This window comes from Stylophora pistillata, chromosome 9 (genome assembly GCF_964205215.1).
Source record: "Stylophora pistillata chromosome 9, jaStyPist1.2, whole genome shotgun sequence".
NCBI classification, from domain to species: domain Eukaryota; kingdom Metazoa; phylum Cnidaria; class Anthozoa; order Scleractinia; family Pocilloporidae; genus Stylophora; species Stylophora pistillata.
This window is the reverse complement of record NC_142527.1, coordinates 2,464,947-2,483,479: the sequence shown is the minus strand read 5'-3', so window position 1 is coordinate 2,483,479 and position 18,533 is coordinate 2,464,947. Positions and strand designations below refer to the sequence as shown.

The 18,533-nt window shown below is 39.4% G+C and overlaps 3 protein-coding genes across 4 annotated transcripts in view; all 3 read left to right on the top strand.

Moving 5' to 3' along the window:
* Positions 1-7,893, top strand: part of LOC111326763 (synapsin-2) — a 49,561-nt gene extending 41,668 nt beyond the window's left edge. Inside the window, exons 6-12 of one of the 2 annotated variants that reach the window (XM_022930847.2) lie at positions 973-1,035; positions 2,282-2,424; positions 2,877-2,951; positions 3,667-3,772; positions 4,280-4,421; positions 5,304-5,337; positions 6,485-7,893. In XM_022930847.2, the coding sequence (XP_022786582.1) occupies positions 973-1,035; positions 2,282-2,424; positions 2,877-2,951; positions 3,667-3,772; positions 4,280-4,421; positions 5,304-5,335 (561 nt within the window). In that variant the 3' untranslated portion in view covers positions 5,336-5,337; positions 6,485-7,893. The remainder of the gene's footprint in view (positions 1-972; positions 1,036-2,281; positions 2,425-2,876; positions 2,952-3,666; positions 3,773-4,279; positions 4,422-5,303; positions 5,338-6,484) is intronic. The other variant, XM_022930844.2, reaches the window with a different exon arrangement.
* Positions 7,894-8,032: 139 nt separating this feature from the next.
* LOC111327514 (uncharacterized) lies at positions 8,033-11,224 on the top strand. The gene is made up of 2 exons (XM_088733918.1): positions 8,033-8,822; positions 10,191-11,224. Exons 1-2 carry the CDS (start codon positions 8,683-8,685, stop codon positions 10,978-10,980), a joined length of 930 nt encoding a protein of 309 aa, XP_088590044.1. The 5' UTR covers positions 8,033-8,682; the 3' UTR covers positions 10,981-11,224.
* Positions 11,225-15,528: 4,304 nt separating this feature from the next.
* Positions 15,529-18,011, top strand: LOC111327405 (uncharacterized). Its single transcript, XM_088734076.1, has 2 exons — positions 15,529-15,730; positions 15,854-18,011. The coding sequence occupies exon 2, from the start codon at positions 15,904-15,906 to the stop codon at positions 17,932-17,934; it is 2,031 nt and encodes a 676-aa protein (XP_088590202.1). The 5' UTR covers positions 15,529-15,730; positions 15,854-15,903; the 3' UTR covers positions 17,935-18,011.
* The last annotated feature ends 522 nt before the right edge of the window (positions 18,012-18,533 follow it).

Genomic DNA, 18,533 nt, shown 5'->3' with positions numbered 1-18,533 from the left:
AACACGTTTAGAAACTGGCAGAGTTTCACCAAATTTTTAAGGTTACCCCGGTTTAATCCGAAATTTGCTTTTCAGTGTTCAGCACAGCACGGAATTTCAGTGTTAGAAGCGTTATTGTCGAACCTTCCCTGTCCTACCACCCATTTCGAGCCATTAAGCTGTTTAAGTTGTTTGCAATGAAAGAGGCTTACATTGTTGACAGGCTTGTAAAAACGTGCGGTACAAGCACGTTTCCGTTAACGCTTAGAAGCGACAATGTTCTCAGCAGTTAGAGTGCAATTTATTCATATCTTTTTTTTTCTGCCATTGTGAATTCGAGTTAGCTTTCAATTCATAGAGTCTTGAAGAACAGTTGAATCTTCAACTACCCAGATCATATTAACAGCTCTTAGCGGAAAGTCAAAGGTGCGCTGTTTTAGAATACTCTCGTGCGACCGAAGCAGTGAAAGCGATGAGAGCCGATGTACAGCTTTTCGAAGTCTAGTGAGCGGTTGACGCTTGTGAAAACAAATATCTGAAGTGAGCTTAATACATTTAAAAAAATCACACGGGAAAAACGCAGATCGATAAATATTTAAAGAGAAGACAAGCCAAAGAGATGAGCTCAGGATAATATGACCATTAGCATAGCGACTGCAGCCTTTGGCAGACAGAAAGGCTGGCGCTAGCGTGCTTAAATTAGCACCGCCGTATCAGTGGCGGGTTACTCAGCGTCCAAGTAGGGGTAGGGGGTAGGGGGGGGAGGGAAACTGGGTGTTAACCGCTCTATCCCATAAAAGCCAATTCACAAAGTGGTGAGCCTCCACATGTACTTCGATTTCACATTTCACCAGCGTTTCAATTCTTCACTGATTTTATCTTCTCGTGTGTGATGTGTTGATAGTTTAGTTGTGAGATTTTGATTAGTAATGAAAGAAGGGTATGTAACGGATTGATATAGCATGTTTTTTACGTTTTGTTTTCTGCTTGCAGTTAATAACTCCAAAATTTCCTGTTGTGGTAAAGGTTGGGCATGCGAACGGCGGTTATGGCAAGGTAAGAAGAGTTTTTTTTTCAAAAGCGTAATCATAATTCATCCAAAGTAGACAAACTAGACATCACGTATTTCGCAATCAGAACTCATTTAACCATGTACTGACAGTCTGTGCGACTGTCTGTCTGCCAGACAAATCCTTAAAGCTGTGGACACAGTTCCTACGAGTGACAGATCCTTTGCAGATTATGACACCTCCAAAAATATCTCGATGTATTTTTGTTCTCTTGTTTGATTTTTTTTTTTTTTTTTTTTTTTTTTTAATTTTTTAATATTTGGAATTTATGGAATGGTCACTGGCGAAATAAAAGATGGGGTTGAGATGAGAGATGGTTATTCCTTCGGTGAACACCCCTCTTTCCATCGGTTACCGAAATCAGAAGTGAAACGCTGCAGCTGATAAATAAATAGATAAATAAAATAAATAAATAACTTCATTTAACGAGGGAAGCATTTTACATTCTTAGACTGAGAAACCCGTGGCCCTCATCTAAATAATAGAAAAAGTTACAAATAATTGCAATAATTTAGAAATTTCTAACTATAGCATTTACAATAATAGGAAATGACCTAGCTATCAACCTGCAATAAAAGAATAAAAGTTAAGAATATTAGTGAATAAAGGCTGATAGTTTCTAAAGAAACTGTTTGGGGCTGCGTCGGTGGGGGTAACGAAATAATTTGGATATATCAACAAAGTTGAAATGGTAAATTGGCCACCGTAACGATTACAAAAGCTGACGTTTCGAGCGTTAGCCCTTCGTCGGAGCGAATAGAGGAACTGTGGGTTGTGTGTGCTTTTAAGGAAGAAAATGGAGCTACGTTATTGGTGGGAACATGTCAACGAGAAAAACACGAATAAATTAGTGGAATGAAAAGCGTTCGTTGATCCCTGTGGGATTTAGACTGTCGGTTTGAAAGATAAGTTTTACGGCTTTCCGTGCTACCTAAGTGTAAGGAAAGACCGCAGATTGCCATATGTTGCTTAGAATGATTAGGTAATTAAGAATTAAGATTAAGAATATTAGGATATTTGAAAATGATCAATATTAGCGTACCCCTCCTTTATGTGCTTAATATAATTGCGTTTAAAAGAGAAAACCATTTGATAGTTTCTCATGCTGACCTTCTCTGCCTCACTAGACCCCTGTCAAAAGTCTGCCTTTTCTCCCACCCCCTGCCCCATGTGCCGGATTTTTCCACTGACCTCATTATAACAGCAGCTGAGTCCATTTTGTTCTTGTTTAGGTTTGTGTCCACAACCACCGCAGTTTCCAGGATATCGCGAGCATTGTTGCTCTGACGGACACATATGCCACAACTGAACCTTTTATTGCAGGCAAATGCGATGTTAGAATTCAGAAAATTGGCACCCACTACCGAGCTTTCAAGTAAGTCTTTTTGATTTGCTGTTTAGCTGCTTTAGTTCAAACATTTCACGTCTGACAATAATATTTGTTTTGTACTGGGGAGAAGAGTAGTGCGAAGTATTTTGCAAATTCAACGGTATTCGGACGAGCTGAAAATTTACCCGCCAAAAATGAGCGCCACTTCCACTATCAGCGTTACCAAGTCTTTGACACTAGTGAGGTTGAGGGCCCTGGGAACGAAATTAATTAACAGAGGTAATGCTTTGCGTTGCGTTACGTTAAACGGTAACTGAAACTGAGCTTGCGTGCACAAATAGTAAATCACGTTACAGAATGTGATGTGATGTGACATGACGTGACGTGATGTAATGTAATGTAATGTAATGTAATGTGATGTGATGTGATGTGATGTGATGTGAATGTATCATCAAAGATCAGCAGTTGACAAGTGTTTATTTCTATTCTGACTAAAGACGAACATCCATTTCGGACAATTGGAAGACCAACACAGGGTCCGCTGTCCTTGAGGAAATAGCTATCACAGACAGGTAATATTTATGAGAGTCTATCTGCCATTCCTGTACTGATAGGTTTAATTGCCTCCATTTTAGAGGGATCAATAGATTCCAGATAAAGACTCTTTATGATCAGTGCTTACGCTGTGATCACTGTGTTGTTTTCTTCGTTAACGCTGCTATTCTACACCTACCAACTTCCACATCTTGGGCGTGATTTTTGCGCTAAAAAAATCGAGCTAACGCCCACCGACCATTTCTGCACTCTGGCAGTGAGAAAGCTAGTACGATCACAGCCTGGACTGATGAATCCAGGAATGATAGCATATAAAAAGTCAAACAGTTTTAGAGGAGAGAGGTATTTTCGAATGATCGTGTTTTCTCTCGAAAACCACGATTTTAGTTGGCAGTAGAACACTGGAGAAGAGGTTGCGTCAAAACTCTTCGGGATGACCCTGGCAGTTTTCGTAACATCCTCGGACGTGTTCGGCTGTCACCGGCTATGATAAGGTTCTCTATTAAAAATTTCACGCTTTTGACTCTAAAGGAAAGTGTCGATCTCGGGTAGGGGCGTAGGGTTATTTTAATATTATGAATTAGTGCATATACTGGAGTCAATTCGTTTTGCGCCTCGGTGCTATTCGGAAAGATTTTCCTCTTTCAGACGTTTCTTAATACAATAACATGTACTATGTTTTTCACTTGATTTTCCACACAATTTTTCTTAACTTTCATCTTTTCCCTTCAGGTACAAGAAGTGGGTTGACGAATGCAGCAAGCTGTTTGGAGGTGGCCTTGACATTATGTGTGTGGAGGCTATTGGAGGGAAAGACAACAAGGAATACATCATCGAGGTAACTTGCGAATTTTAAAAAGCTGGCGTTTTGCTATGGATTGGGGTTTTTAAGTTTGTTTCTGTAGCGAAGAATGGAGTTAGAAGGTCTTGTGGATGGTTTCTTTTGTCACAAATGTGCGATAAAAAAAATGAGTCCCCGTGAACCTCTCGTTCTGCGCTTTGATGCTCTGCCACAGAGCTACAGAGACTCTATAGCAAGCTAGGTCATTACTAGATAGATATAGGAAACGTATCCGGCATACTGCCGGCTAGGATCAGCAGTGGTAAGGAATGATGCAGGAAGAAACGGACCCAGTGTAGCGTTGATATCTAACTAAGTGCTTCACTTTCCCGCCGACGCAGCACAGAAGTTATTTAAAAACTAATAACCACTAAGCAAGTGAGTGATAGTTTTCATAAACATGCTTCTTGTTGCAAAAGCCAGGATAAGCTAACATGTACGCGACGAAGTGAACACTCACTTGATTCTCCACTTGATTCTCACTCTACTGAAATTTTCTGTAAGGTGAATGACACCGCCATGCGACTCTTCAGTGACACACAAGATGAAGACCAGAGAAGGATCGCTGACCTGGTGGTCGCGCGAATGGAGAAGGAGTATCCACCGACTCTAGAACCCAGTACCGCCACGGGCGCCGCCCTCACAGGTGCTTTTACATCTTCTCAATAACTTAACAACCTGACTTAAAAGTGCAGTCAGTTGATCACACCTCCAAACCCCCCAAAAAACTAATCTAAATCTAAGGAGTGGGAACCGTGTGTAGCATATGTTAAAAACTGGAAAACACTTAAACCGTGCTAAGCGTGGGAAAGCATTTACAGTCTGTGGTCGATGCAGGAAAACAGGTAACCACTGCAAATCACGACATGTAGCAGACGTGCAGTCTCTGAAAAGAGGCGGAAAATCGTGAAAGCCGTACGGAAACGTGAGAAAACTCTTTGAGCGCGCAAGTCGTAAAAAAAACTGTTTCAAGTGCGAATACTCTGACCATCACTTAAAGCGTAGTGCATCTATAAATTGGAAGGAATTCATAGAAAGAAAAGCATGGCGTCCTTCTTAATTACCGTAAATTCTCTAATAAACCCCCGGGGCTTATTTCTTTCAGGTACTTTGGGGGGATTTATAGTAGAAAAGCAAATTGATGAAAGAAAGAAAATAAAGTTGTGATTTTCGGTTTGTCGATAGCAGTTGAAAACTTCAGTGTTTCTCAGTCTATACTGCGATTGCTTCAAAGAGCTACATGTTAGTTCACCTCCCATTGTTCCAGCGGTTTTCTTCAAGTGTCGAATCTCAAGATGTGTCTGAGACTCGGATGATCTTCTACATGTTGATTCACGCTTCTTTCTCCGTCGTTGCTTTTCTTCTAGAGCAACGGGAATCTTTTTGTGAAGTGATTAATCAGTGATATTTACTTGAAGTGTAATTCTCGTCTTTTCTATACTCTATTTGTAGTGAAGTAAATTCTTGAGTTAACATTTTACTTTTGCATTCCCTCTTTTCTTTCTTCCTTTTACTTCCTGGCTCTCAGGTGAACGGGCGAGTGATGGTACCTGTAAGTAGCGGTGAGAATCTTTTTCTTCCTCTAGATCTGTTCTTTGTCACTTTCGATACAACTGCACAGCGGGAACAAATTGCCATTCAAACTAATTGTTGAACTTAAGAGCGCTGCACTGCGAGAACAAATTGCCTTTTAAACCATTTGTTGAGCTAAAGAGTTCTTTAAACGTAAAGTTGGTTGACAGAAAAATGGAATCAGAAATATACCAATCACTGGTTAGTTTTAACAGCACCGTTCTTTTGGAAGTGACGTCATACGCTTGCCAGTTAACTAAACTCTGTTGTCTCCTTGCCAACCCATGTGAACGAGATAGTTAATTTCTGTGCAATATGTGCAATATGATTGACATACATTCTCACATTTCGGCTTTTTTTGTATGCTTTTCTCCTTAATTTATAGAGAAAGAGAATCGAGTTTACACAACTCTTTGTTCGATCAAAGGCAATTTCTTCAAGCAGTAGAGTTTTCCATTAATCTTCGGTTGTTTTGATTCTGTCAGAACTGAATGGATGATTCACTAGCCATCAGCTCTTTTTGTTTTCTTTTGATCCTCCTTCCTTCCTTTCGTCACTATCGACTTTTGGTAACATTGCTATCTTTCACTTCTTGTTCACCTCTGACTGCTTCACTTAACTTTCAAGAGTTTTAAGTTTGTTGAAGGAGTTAATGCATCGTGGAAATGTTGCATTTCTCGTAGTTGTTAAGCTTTTCATTTTGTCGTAATATATGTTAACCTCTTCTCATTTAGTTTAATGTCACAATAACTGAGATCACAACTACAAACGATTTTTCATTTGATGCACTGAGAACGTCGAGGTACCACTCAAGGGCTATTTTTTCTCCTCTGAAAGTCCTTAGGACAACAGAAGCGTTGTCCTTGTTCTCATTCAATTCTTACGATTTTGGCAAAATTGCATGATGTCAAATATTGCTCTCCATTTCAAATTTTTATCGTTGGAACTGTCCGCCGCTGACAGATTGTTGTATGAAATGCCAAAAGAAAGAGCTCGACCGAGAGAAAGAGAGGCGGACATAAAAGAATTGCGAGTTTATTTTTCGATGTATGAAGTCAGCTTATTCAGTAAGAAGCAATTGTTATTGTGCTTGGGAAATGAAAAGGTTTGTTTTAATGACACTGTTTTCTGTTGCAGGTGCTTTTAAGGTTATCGGGGGTCCCGGTGCGCCGACAGTTTCTGAAGGGGCAACGAAGACAGAAAAAAAGAAAAATGGACTATTTAGTGGTTTTATCGATTAGAACTATTTATTGTTTCAATTAGGTCGCAGCTATATGTGTTAAGAGTTATACTCAACTCGATTGACGTATACCAGCACACCATGTTTAGGCGTTTGTAGTCGAAATGTTGGACTGTTTTACGCGTTCTTAGGGATGGCGTTGTTATATAGTCTGAAGTTTTCACGCCAAAGTGCCGCTGGCTTATGTGGGATGAATTTCTTACGACGCAGCGGAGTGTGTTCGGCCAATCAGATTTAACTGGCAATTAATGCTAACCAATCAAATAATAGAATGCATCTTTAGTGAGTGGGTTTGTCTGCTTCAGCTTGAAAACGGAAATGACTAAAACATTCTGATTAGGAAGTATGGTTATCTTGGCAATTTACCAAACAATCTAACACTTACTGACATATCACACTACTGATTTAGACAGTTAGCAAGGAAAACAGTACAATTGCCTAAGGTTGTAAAACAACAAATCCAGCTAGAATTTTTTTATTTCACCGTCAAAAGTTTAATTGGCGTATTTCTTTTGTACATTTCACGTATAATAGAGCTCGTAATTTCAAACCAGCGGAGCGCTCGAGCTCGGCCAATTTGAAATCACTCGTGAACTTACATCCCGAATTTTCTCCACTCAGTCCTATTCTCAAAACAGAAATTTCTTTTGAGTGTGGACAGTAACCCAGGATTATTTTGGTTTTCTTTACTTCGCTTTGCAGTTGGTCCAGTCTACTCGCGCCACTTTTCTAACCAATCAGCCAACGCAGCTTAGTCATCCGGGTTTTCCCGCGCTTAGGTCATCTGCGTTTTCCTGCGCTTTAGACGGTTTCCATGTCTTAACCATGACTTCAGATTGGCTCCTTGTGGTAGCTTCCTTCGTTCTGATTGGCTGTTATGATCATTTTGGTGTTTGTTTTACGACACTCAATTGAAATGTTCTCCCCTTTTTAGAACACACTCTGTTCAATCTAAGCGCGAAAAAATATTTGCTAACATTCCTTAGAACCTTCTAGCTTGCCGTTTGAGGGAAAGTGCAAATTCCTTTTCGCTTATTTCTAGAACGTTAATTTATAGTGATGATATCTTGTTGAGAACTCTATTGTAAAAAAAATGTATCGAAAGTTGCTAGGAAATGAATCAAAATTTGAATTCGTGTGTGATTTTTATAAATTTATTTAACCTTTAGGGTTTTTAATCTTGTTATTTATATAAGTCAATAACTTATAATGCTAGGACTCGTCAGTTCGTAGGTTTGAAGGGAGTTTGAAGTGAATATATTAATTTCAAACTACTGAACAAGTCAATAAATTGCGTATTGCCGTGCTGCATGTTGCACTAATCATTTAGTAAAAGTTTTTCTTCGTCAGGACTTATTTTAAGGGCTTATCTGGAACCACTCGGCCATATCAAATGATTGCTTAAGAACCCTGGGAACCCAACCTCATTCCCAGGTTCCCCTTTCTTCCTCCCAAGCTCAAAATTCAAGTTAAAAATGAAAACTGAATTGGTGTCGTAAAAAATTCAAAGAACCGAACCGAAATTTAAAATGTTTCGTGCCGCTAAAAGATTCGAAATAATCTCAGATAATTTGTGCCAGCTTGTGAATTCGAAAAAGTTTGATTCCATCTTCTTCTTCTGAGATTATTGGCTCATTTACATACATCAGTAGTGTCATAAAGTGTAACTTGACAAATTTTCGAAAAATTAAATCGAATAAGCGCTTAATAAATAATGAAAGTTCCACAAATGCAGATTGATGCTGGAACTTATTGATCGGAAACGAGATAAGATGTTAAGCGATTGTTTTCAAATAAATTGGCGTCTTTCGAGAACTTTGACAATCTGTTGTCGTAAAATGTCACTTAACAAAATAGTTAATTATATTCTAAAAACCAAACCGAATTACTAAATGTTTCATACCAAAATAGTTAAGGTTGCAGTTTTCAGGAACCTCCTCCATCGCATATCTCATTCAACAAATAAAGGTATTGTGATAATGGCTGGCTCCTTAGTGGGCAAAGCCCCCGGGAAAAAAATTTTTGTCGCGGCGGAAGAATCGTAGGCCTGAACCCTCAAGTGGCTCCAGTAGCAGAGCATGCGCACTCTTGCTGCATGCTGTGTCCCGGCGATGGAGAATCTGAGCGACAAATTCGTGACAAATGCCTGAGAGGACATCATTACACGAAATTAATTTTTGATGGGAATTTTGTGGGTGAGAGCAGTCAAAAAGAGCATTTACAGGTACTAAACAGGTAAGATCAGTTTTTCCATCCAAACCAAGTCCTCTGGGTATTGTGAGTAACTGAGGTGAGACAACTTGTATCTTTAAAGTTTTATTAATTTTTTTACCTCTTTTGCGTTTGAAAACACCAGCCAGCGACCGCCTCGAGGATTAATTTATTCAAACGATTTCTGTGTGGCACAAAATATCTGATGATGATGTAGCGTAAATGATGGCAAATAATTATACTTATCAACAATCTCGTTTTCTGCACAATGATGGCACGAAAACTGTCAGCTTTGTCGGTACGGGTTACAAAAGGCTAAGATCGTTCACCGACATCTGAAATAGAAAAAGGCGAATGTCTATTTTGAATTAACAGGCTTACGCTGTAAATTATTAAGACATATTTCCTACACTTAAATTTTAAATACCCACCTATTGAAGGAAAGTGTGTCTTAAGGAAATTTCACTTTACTATTATCCCTTTTAGGAACTAAAACAAATTTTACTTCAAAATGTATCAGTCTGTTTTGTTATTCGAAATGCAACATTCAAAGGGCTTTCGAGGGGGTCATTTTTTTTTCCGCGAAGATTAACATGTTGTTTTTGTAAGTTAGACCGTTTATTTTTATGAATACTACATGGCTGGCTTTATTGAATAGGTTGTTTCCCGTAGAGTAAATATTATGGCCAGAATTAAGCATCTCGTCTTCCTGTCTGACGACTTAATTAAACAAAATATTCAACTTAGTTTGGCAAAATCTGTCATTGCTTTCATAAATTTTGTATGATGATAGAAAGATCTCTTCTTTAATCCTTTCTTTAGCTTTTCAGTGTTTCAAAACAAAAAGGCAAATGGCCTAGGAAAGGTGGTGCTTTCAGGCGACCAATTGCAATGTGCAAAGTAATTGTTCGGTAGCGTGAAAATTTTAGGGCGAACCTTCGCTCGTGGAAACAGCAGTTCGTGTCGGTATGTTCATGTTCAAAACCGTGATAAAAAATATTGTCAGTTGATCAGACCGTGACTGAACTTAAACAAATTCGGATACTGAGTTTAATTAAATCATTAGAACGTCAAAAGCAGGTGAAACTACAGGAGGTGATGGTTGCACTAATTCAGGTTTTTGTTAGGTTTCTAGCCACGCGAAACAGAATACATTGCATGCAAAGCTCGCAAATATTATCAAATTCAACTGACGGCAATGAATTCGAGCGCGGACCGTGGTTGCAGAGTGCTACATTCGTTTCATAAAACTGCCATATATTAATTTCAGCGTAAAAACTATGTGACATTTGTTAAGTACATTAAGAATACGCTAGAAAATTGGAGTTGCTATGACGCTGAGGTTGCAGTAAACCAAACTGAGATTAGTCGGTATGTGTTCTCTCTTCACAGAAGGTTAAAACGTACTTTGAACAGGAAGTTATCAGACCGGATTTGGTCAGAAAGAGGGATGGCGTTGTATTCAACCTCTGCCAATAAGGAACAACCCTTCCTTCCATTAATAGATAATAAACAAGAGCACGGACATGGCGCAGAAATGCACGTTAACGCAGAGGACTTGAATCGACGAGGAGAATTTGCTGAGGACATGAATGAGTCGCCCAAGACAACCGCGAGGAAATATTCATCATCAAACAAAAATTCTCAAACAAAAGACATGGTAAAAAATGGACGAGGTAAAGCGATCAAAACTAGGACAAACAAAAAACGAGGAACTCATTTCCATTTGCCCCCATTATCTTTGAAGCCAGCCGAAAACGTTAAGCCGGTGGAGAGATGGACTGCTGCATTAGGTTTACGGGAGAACTTTGAGATTCCTCGCGGTTTCTTGAATAAACTGTCCGACGAGGTGCTTAGAATCGATCGACTTTTGAGAGAAGAAGCTATGTTACAGCAGATTAGAGAAACGAGGATACTATCTAGGCAACTGAGCGAGTCTACGGACAAGCAAAAACTCTCTTCTTTTGGACTTTCATCGCAACATATTGCGCGACCAAAATTCTCCTACTTTCCTTCGTTAACAGAGTCATCCATTGAGCGCCCGGGGTCCTTGAAGCCGTGTCGATCACCAGAAAATAAAAATCGAGAGCTAATGAATCAACAGGAACTTGAGATTCAAAGGAAAATGAAAGGGTTTAAACATCGTCATTCACATCTCAAACATAAAACAAAATTACGATAACGGAACTAAGTGCATTCGTCAAGGAAAAAAGGTCACAGTTGTCTCTGTTGGTTTTCCTGGGAACGAACAGTTTACAGGATCTCGGTTGTTTACTCGTAGTTGTTTTCTGTTTGGATCTATATTGAGTCTGGAAACTCGAACATTTTCAATACCAGGAAAGATAACCAAAATAGTTTTTAATTTGCATTTCTAAGTTATCAAATATTAAACGTCTTCAAAGCGACAAATAAACTTTTAAACTTTATTGCAATGAATTCACAGAGCATCAGCAAGTGAGAAAACGTCCTCAGTCACCGCGCTTCACACTGAACGAACACATCGGTCAAACATCAACGCATGTGCGAATGTTTCAATGTGTGCTTTCAAGTAAGCTTTTAGGGCCTGGCTAAACTAGGAAACTTTGTTGCGGAAACATTGTTTCCTGTTATGTTTCCCGGGGTGGCTAAATTAGCGCGAAATAAACAAAATGTTTTGCTGCCCCAGAGGCTAAACGAGAAAACATTGCTTCGAAAAACAAATGAGCTACGCATGCGCATATGAATAAACTGACTTGGAGGAAGTTTGGGGATCAAAGGATGTTCACATTTTCATTGTATCAAAGCCCTTTGTGGCATTCTGCACAATAATAAGTAACTTCAGCATCTTGTACCACTTCCAAGAGGAGTGGCACACATCGCTTGTTTGTTGACCGGACTTCTTTTTTCTTTCCAGGGCCTGTTCCCTCATAAATTGTGACCTGATAATTTTCAACTTGCTCTTGTTATCCTCCCGGCTGACATCATATTTTTCTGTCATCAGTAGATCGATTTGCGAACTGACGCCACCCCTTGCTGTCCCTGTTCATGTATTCCTTATGACCCACGTCCCAGAGACAAGGCCTTTTCTCGTACAGCGTAATTAGCATTTGAATTTCTTCATCTTTCCAATTTGATTCCTTTCCCTTCCCTTTCCCTTTCTTTGAGCGTGATCGGCTTGAATTTCTTCGCAGTCAGTCATTTTAATTGTTGTCTGCTCGTCGTCGCTATGAAACATTTTTCAATGTGCGAGCGGCACTGGAAATTAATCAACATTGTTTTCGTCGTGGCTAAACTGGGAAACATATGTTTCGGACGCAAAATTTGTGTCCGGGAAACAAAAATGTTTTTGTCTGCAGGCAAAAAAATTTTGTTTCCGAGCAGCAAAATTTGTTTCCGCAACATGTGTTTCCCACGCGGCTAAACTGGGAAACATTTGCCTCCGCAACAATGTTTCCGCAACAAAGTTTCCTAGTTTAGCCAGGCCATAATTAGGCTAATCGCGCCTGTCAGAACCAAGTTGTCTCACACGAGTAACAAATAACAAGTCACGGCAGTTAGAAGCATGAAACTTTTTCAGTGAAGCTCAAACAGAATGTTAAATCAACAGGATACCCTATTTGAGTAACCTTGTGTTCAAATAGTCTCGAATTTTTCTGTTCCCATTTCAATCGTCTATCGTTTATTTTGTAAGACAGCCGCTATTTCTGATGTTTCCCTTAAAATTTTTAGCGGGAATTTGGCGCGGGCGCCAAATTGATCCCCGCGCGCATGCCCGACGTTTGACCGCTTTACTTCCTGAAAGGTGCATCCCTCTTCGATTCAATGGAAAAGTTTTACTCAGATGCATTAACATTTCTGCATTCTGTCAATCAATCCATAAAAACGGAGAATTAGCTAAAGGAAGACACGAGAGGCGATGCTTTTCCACAAACTTCTTCTCGACTTTTCTCAATGAAACAAAAATCCTCAAGTATTCCTCCCTCGTTCTCAGGCTCCCCGGTTCGTGGGCTTTTTGCCGTTTCTTCGGTTTCATCTTCTCTAGTTCCGTTTTCAGTCTCTCTCTCTTATTCAATGATGGAGGCGAGGGGAACCTCGGAAAATAGGAATATTTTACACGGGATAGTTTTGGCGAGTACTGCGTATATCTAAGATCCAGTTGAAATTCGTAGTTTTTTAGCAATCGCGGAGAACTTTCACTATGTTCATCAGTTTTCGGACAGTTATTCTGTGTCTCCTCTGACGTATGAAGAGAAAAATTCGTCTTTATTCAAATGAAGATTTTCGTTGATATCTTCTCCGGTTTGAAGATGTGCATTTGATCTTGAAAAACGTATTTTTGGTAAATAATTCGCCAAATCTGCAACTTCAGGATTTTCTTCCGCTTTTTCGTCATCTTTAACTGTAACAACTTTCACATATTTCATCACACCAAAGTCAAGATCTGGTAATGTCTCCAGTTTACTGCTGTCTTCAGATCCGTTCATTATCTCCTCTTCCTCGTAGGCAGTCAAAACCCGATTACATCGAGATTCTTGAGAAATAAAATGAGGTAGCTTGAGTTGTGTATCATCAACTTCTGGATCCTGGTCAATCATGTTCAACTGAAGATTCACGTTGCTCAAAAAGTTATTATTTTATCTTCTCATCTCTTCGCACCGTTAAAGCCCCTGTCGGGTTCAGTTCTCGGAGCTTTCGACAACTGATTTACCAATCAGGCAAAAGTGTTTTCGTTAATCTCGACTTCTTAGCATTAAATACAAGAAAGAATTACTATGACACCATAGCGACCACACTAGACGTAGTCTGGTCACAAACGAAGCACAAATAGAAGATGGATTTGACTGATTTCTCTTCACGGAATCACATGCACTTGCTATTGCGTCCAAAGGTTTAGCACAATTGGTCAGCGAGACCTCTAAGTACAAAGAAACTCATTAAGGGAGAACAAGAAAACAAAAAGAGATTAGAGCTATTTGGCAATGTTGGAAATAATTTCCAAACTGTAAACAAGATCCACCTGTCAGACTTGGCTAATGGAAAGGTAGAATTATAACAAAGGATACCAATCGAAGTCAGCATTAGGTGTGAAGAGTTACCTAAACTAATTGGTCCTTTAAATTGGTCGTATTTCTTTAAAAAAAATCTGGCTTTCCATACAGAATATGTCCTGAAATAAGTTCCATTTGCGAAAATCGTCAATGTGTTATTGCTGAAATTTTTAATCTCATCGTGCTTATTCAAAGCACAGTGAAAGAGCAAATTTAATCCGTAATCGCCCTTCAATTGTACAACAATTTTGATGCTAATTGAAGTGTTTTCTGTAATACTTTTCAGGTGTTAATCGTATCAATTAACAAAGAATCAACAAAAATCCTCACAGTGAGTTGCGTGGATGCTGTGCGTACTCGCTAAATTAACCGGAGGAACGTCAGAATTAAATTGATAGGATTTAGAAGGAATTAGAGAAATTTTGTGACCTGTTCCTCGCCTTTTATCCGTCTTAACCCATTGAGTTGAGCGGTTCCTAATGTGGTTACATGTCATAGATGTCTTTACAGTTTGAATTTATTCATAACATTAAGTCAGACCTCAACATTTTACATATCTTGATATCTTTGTACGAGAGAAAACTGGATCTAGTCTTGAAGTCGAGGCGTATTTTAAGGGAAAACAATATCAAATGCTGTTTTCAATAAATCCTATGCACAACTTGAAAAAATATGGATATATCAACAAAGTTGAAATGGTAAATTAGCCACCGTAATGATTACAAAACCTGACGTTTCGAGCGTTAGCCCTTCGTCGTCGCTCCGACGAAGGGCTAACGCTCGAAACGTCAGCTTTTGTAATCATTACGGTGGCTAATTTACCATTTCAACTTTGTTGATATATCCATATTATTTCGTTACCCCCACCGACGCAGCCCCAAACAGTTTCTTTCGAAACTATCAGCCTTTTAACAACTTGAAAAACTTTGATATGAACTTATTTAAAGAAAAGTAAAGCCAAATAAAACAAGTCGAACACATTTCAATAAAAAGTGTGTTTCCCTTTTTACTTATTTTATAGAGAGAGATGACCGCAAGCCTCGACTCTGTTTTTGGCCCAGTTTTTTCTCATTCGCGTCCAAACATAACATCAAGCGTTGCCCATACGTCGTATTCTTTCGTTCATCCTGGTCATTTCACATCATCCCTGAGGGATCATGGGAAATGAGTGAAAAGGCGACCGTCTTCTTTTGATCCAGTTCCCAGTTCGCTTCGTTCGCCCGCGTCCTACAGATTCTCATTTAGAGAGAGAAGGCAAGTCTCTTCGGGAGAGGATTAATTTGGATACGTCAACAAATTTGAAATGGTAAATTGGCCACCGTAACGATTACAAAAGCTGACGGGAGAGAGATTTACGGCTATGTCCAGTTACTTATAAACTGAATTCTCTTTTTTTCTTTTTTTTTTTTAATTTTTCTTCTTTTTAAGAAAGACGTCTTTCGTTTGGATGTGTTCGTCGATTTTCATGGCCACACTCTACGATATGCCTAAAGAGGATTTTCATGTACAGGAAAGGTTTCTGAGCATGAAACCACTCAATGATTTCGGGTTTCGAAAAGATAGCTACACTTTTCCTGACTTAATACAAAGACAACCTTCAGTTTCAGTTTTAATTTTAGTCGCTTCAAGGCGTTATTTACCCAGGTTAACAGGTGGTAAAAAAGAAACATTCGAATTTTCCTTAAAATTTCTTTTTGGATTATCATTTGTCGAACAATGTGGTCTGGCACTTGCGTCACATGCTAGCATTGAAATGGCTCTCCGAAAAAGATCTACTGTTTTAATTGGCTGATTTGCTTTGATTTCATAGCAAATAATATGTGATGTATTCATAATTTTGGCAGGTATGCACTGTTGAACCGTAAAATACCGAATAGCTGATTTCGATAGAGACAGCAGGTACCGGTAGGTGGATTAACCGCACGTTTTGGCAAAACTAAGCTGTAGTTTTATGTTTTTTTAAATAATTTATGAGATAATTGTTGAGCGAAAAAAATGATTTTTGATAACCAGCTCCTTTTTTTGCAGCCGTTCAACGACATGATGAAGAAAAGTCTTGTTTCACTGTAATATTCACAATGTCATCAACAGAAAATCTTTTACGAGATGCTGGAAAGTTCACGAACGGTTTAGAATCAGGTTATCAGTCTGAAGGAATAGAAAATGGCTTGCCCCTTCAGAAACACAAAGGCAAAAAGATCATTAAGAAAAAAGAGTCTGGCAGAAACGTGGGCTTGGAAAACGAAGGTTTCGAGATCGATGCTGAGCAAACAAACACAAGCGTCAAAGACAGTACTCAAGTTCATCAGGCATCAAGCGAAAACAAAACACGAAAGTTGACGACATACGATAAAAGGCGACATAGCTATGCCGGGAGGACATCTGTGTCGGATGATACCACAAACCCTTCGCATGAAAGCGTTGCGCAGAAAGAAAAAGGCTCACATACGCGACATTCAAGCGCTGATGAAGATTTAAGACGAAGGGCTTGTTTCAACTCGATGCGGCTTCGCCGGGTTTCAAGCTCGAGCCAGCTGCCTTCTGATAAAGTCGATGCTGGTGTAGAAGAAGTGTTTTATCAAAATCTTCCAATGGCTGGAGCTGAAAACAGACATCAAGAACTGACTTTTGGAGAAAGGCCTAAAGATGAAGTGTTTTTGCAAAATCCATCAATGGTTAGGGTTGAAAACGAGTCTCAAGAACTACCGCATCGAGAAAGGCCTAAATTAAGTAAGGCTGACAGTGTAATTTCCATGGACAGTTTATGTAACTCAGTAGAGCTAGAAAACAGGAAGTTGAATGAATATTCTAAGCGCTTGTCGTGCGCTTTGGAAGAGAGAGCTGAACTGGAACAAGAGCTGAGCATTTTACGTCGCAATGCTTCGGTTGCACGCGCCACGCCAACAGAGGAAAGCGAAAGGTGGAAAATATCACCCGGAATTCATTATCGAAATGAAAAGTATAACTCCGAGAGGAGAATAAGTTCTAGAGGGAATATAGACATGCAATTATCAGTTGAACAGCTTAGGCACCTACAGCTTGAACAAAGTCGAAAACTACCAGATGTTCCTGCGAGTGTAGCTTCTCAAAGATACGACGAAATCCACGAGCGAATGGAGTCAGTTGATAGATTGCCTCAGCGAAAAGTGTCTGAAAAACTCCCTCAGCAACAAGAAGGGAAAACAAAAAGCCAGAGTTTTCGCCTCAGCGATTTCGAAAAGGCAAGAAGTGAACGTAAAATGGCTAATTTTGCAGCAGATCTATGGAAAAAGCTGTTACAAGGGGAAAAATTTCACGTCGCTGAAAATGAAGTTGAGCGTAAGGCAACAACACCTGATGTACCAACAAGAAACGGATATGATAAGGAACTCAAGACTCGTAGTGATTCGCTTTACGACATGGGGTCAATGAGCGAAGCAGATTCCGAGGGATATCACATTCCTCATTTAGCTGAAGAAGCTAGTCTTTCAATCTCAAGGGTAGATTTGTCAAAGAAAAAGAACACGAAGGAAAAATCACTAGTACGTTCAGAATCAGCTTCAAGTTTGACGCGCACTGACGCGTTTAGAAGAAACCAGAGACGTCCAATACGGCAAAAGCGCGTTTCAACCGCGTCTGAACCGCAGATGAAGGAAGCAAAACCCTCCAAGTCAATGGGGTTCAAAGATTTGGCCAAAAGTGAGTCTCGTCAAGAAAAACCGGAAAAATTGGAAGGAATTCGAAGTACTGAGGCTGTTAGTCAGAATCACAGTGCATGGTTCGATTACATGCTCCCACCTGGAAAACATAGACAAAGGCAAAGTCCACCTCCACAAAATTTTCAGTGCAGCTCACACGATCCAACTGCAGATGAAAGACCTTTAGCGGTAAAACTGCGTTATTATCAGGAATTAGAACGTAAGAAGTCCCAAGAAGAGAATTCGTTTGATTTATCAGACGCATTTATGGCTGCAGAAAACTTAGAGGCAGAAATGGAGTACCGAAGAAAAGCTGCTAGTGAAGCCGCCATTTTAAGGCGGGAAGCGTCGCGTTTGCTTTGGCAAGCAATGAATTTGGAACGCATTTGCGACCCAAATGCTCGAGTGCGCCACATTTTTACGCCATACTGACATGTTAGGCCGGGCTTCAGTTAATGAATGTTTGGAGTTTTCTTTTATGGGAAAAAAATAAATTTTTTCAGATCAGATGCTTATAGTCGCTGTTTCTTTAAAATACATTTTCTCCGATTATAAATTTTTCTGATTCTTTTTAAGTAAAATCTTTTTTCTGGCGTCCTTAAATTTGTTAATTTTTAAAAAATTTTCAGAGGGATCCCGACCGAAATATTTTTCCGCAGTTCCTAGATGTGGAGTGCGTCGGAGAAGTCGTAATCTCGACTCGTTGTTTAGCTCTGAAATTTGACTTGAAGTGCATTTTAACGTTTTAACGCCTAAGATCTGATTTTTAATTCTCCCCTCTAGTTGTTAAACATTTCCTTGTTAATAAGTTATGAGAATCTGATGTTAGATCAAAGCAATAACTTCTATCAGATAAGTTTGGGTATTCTTATTACCTGTTTGCTGGATAATGCATGGATATTAAAGGGAGAAGTTACATGTTAATCACTTTGGGGAGTTAAAAGGTTAAAGCGAGTATCATGAAACCAAATCCAACAGTCAATCAGAACAAAGGAAAACTTCACAAGCAGCCAATGAGAACTCAAATTGAT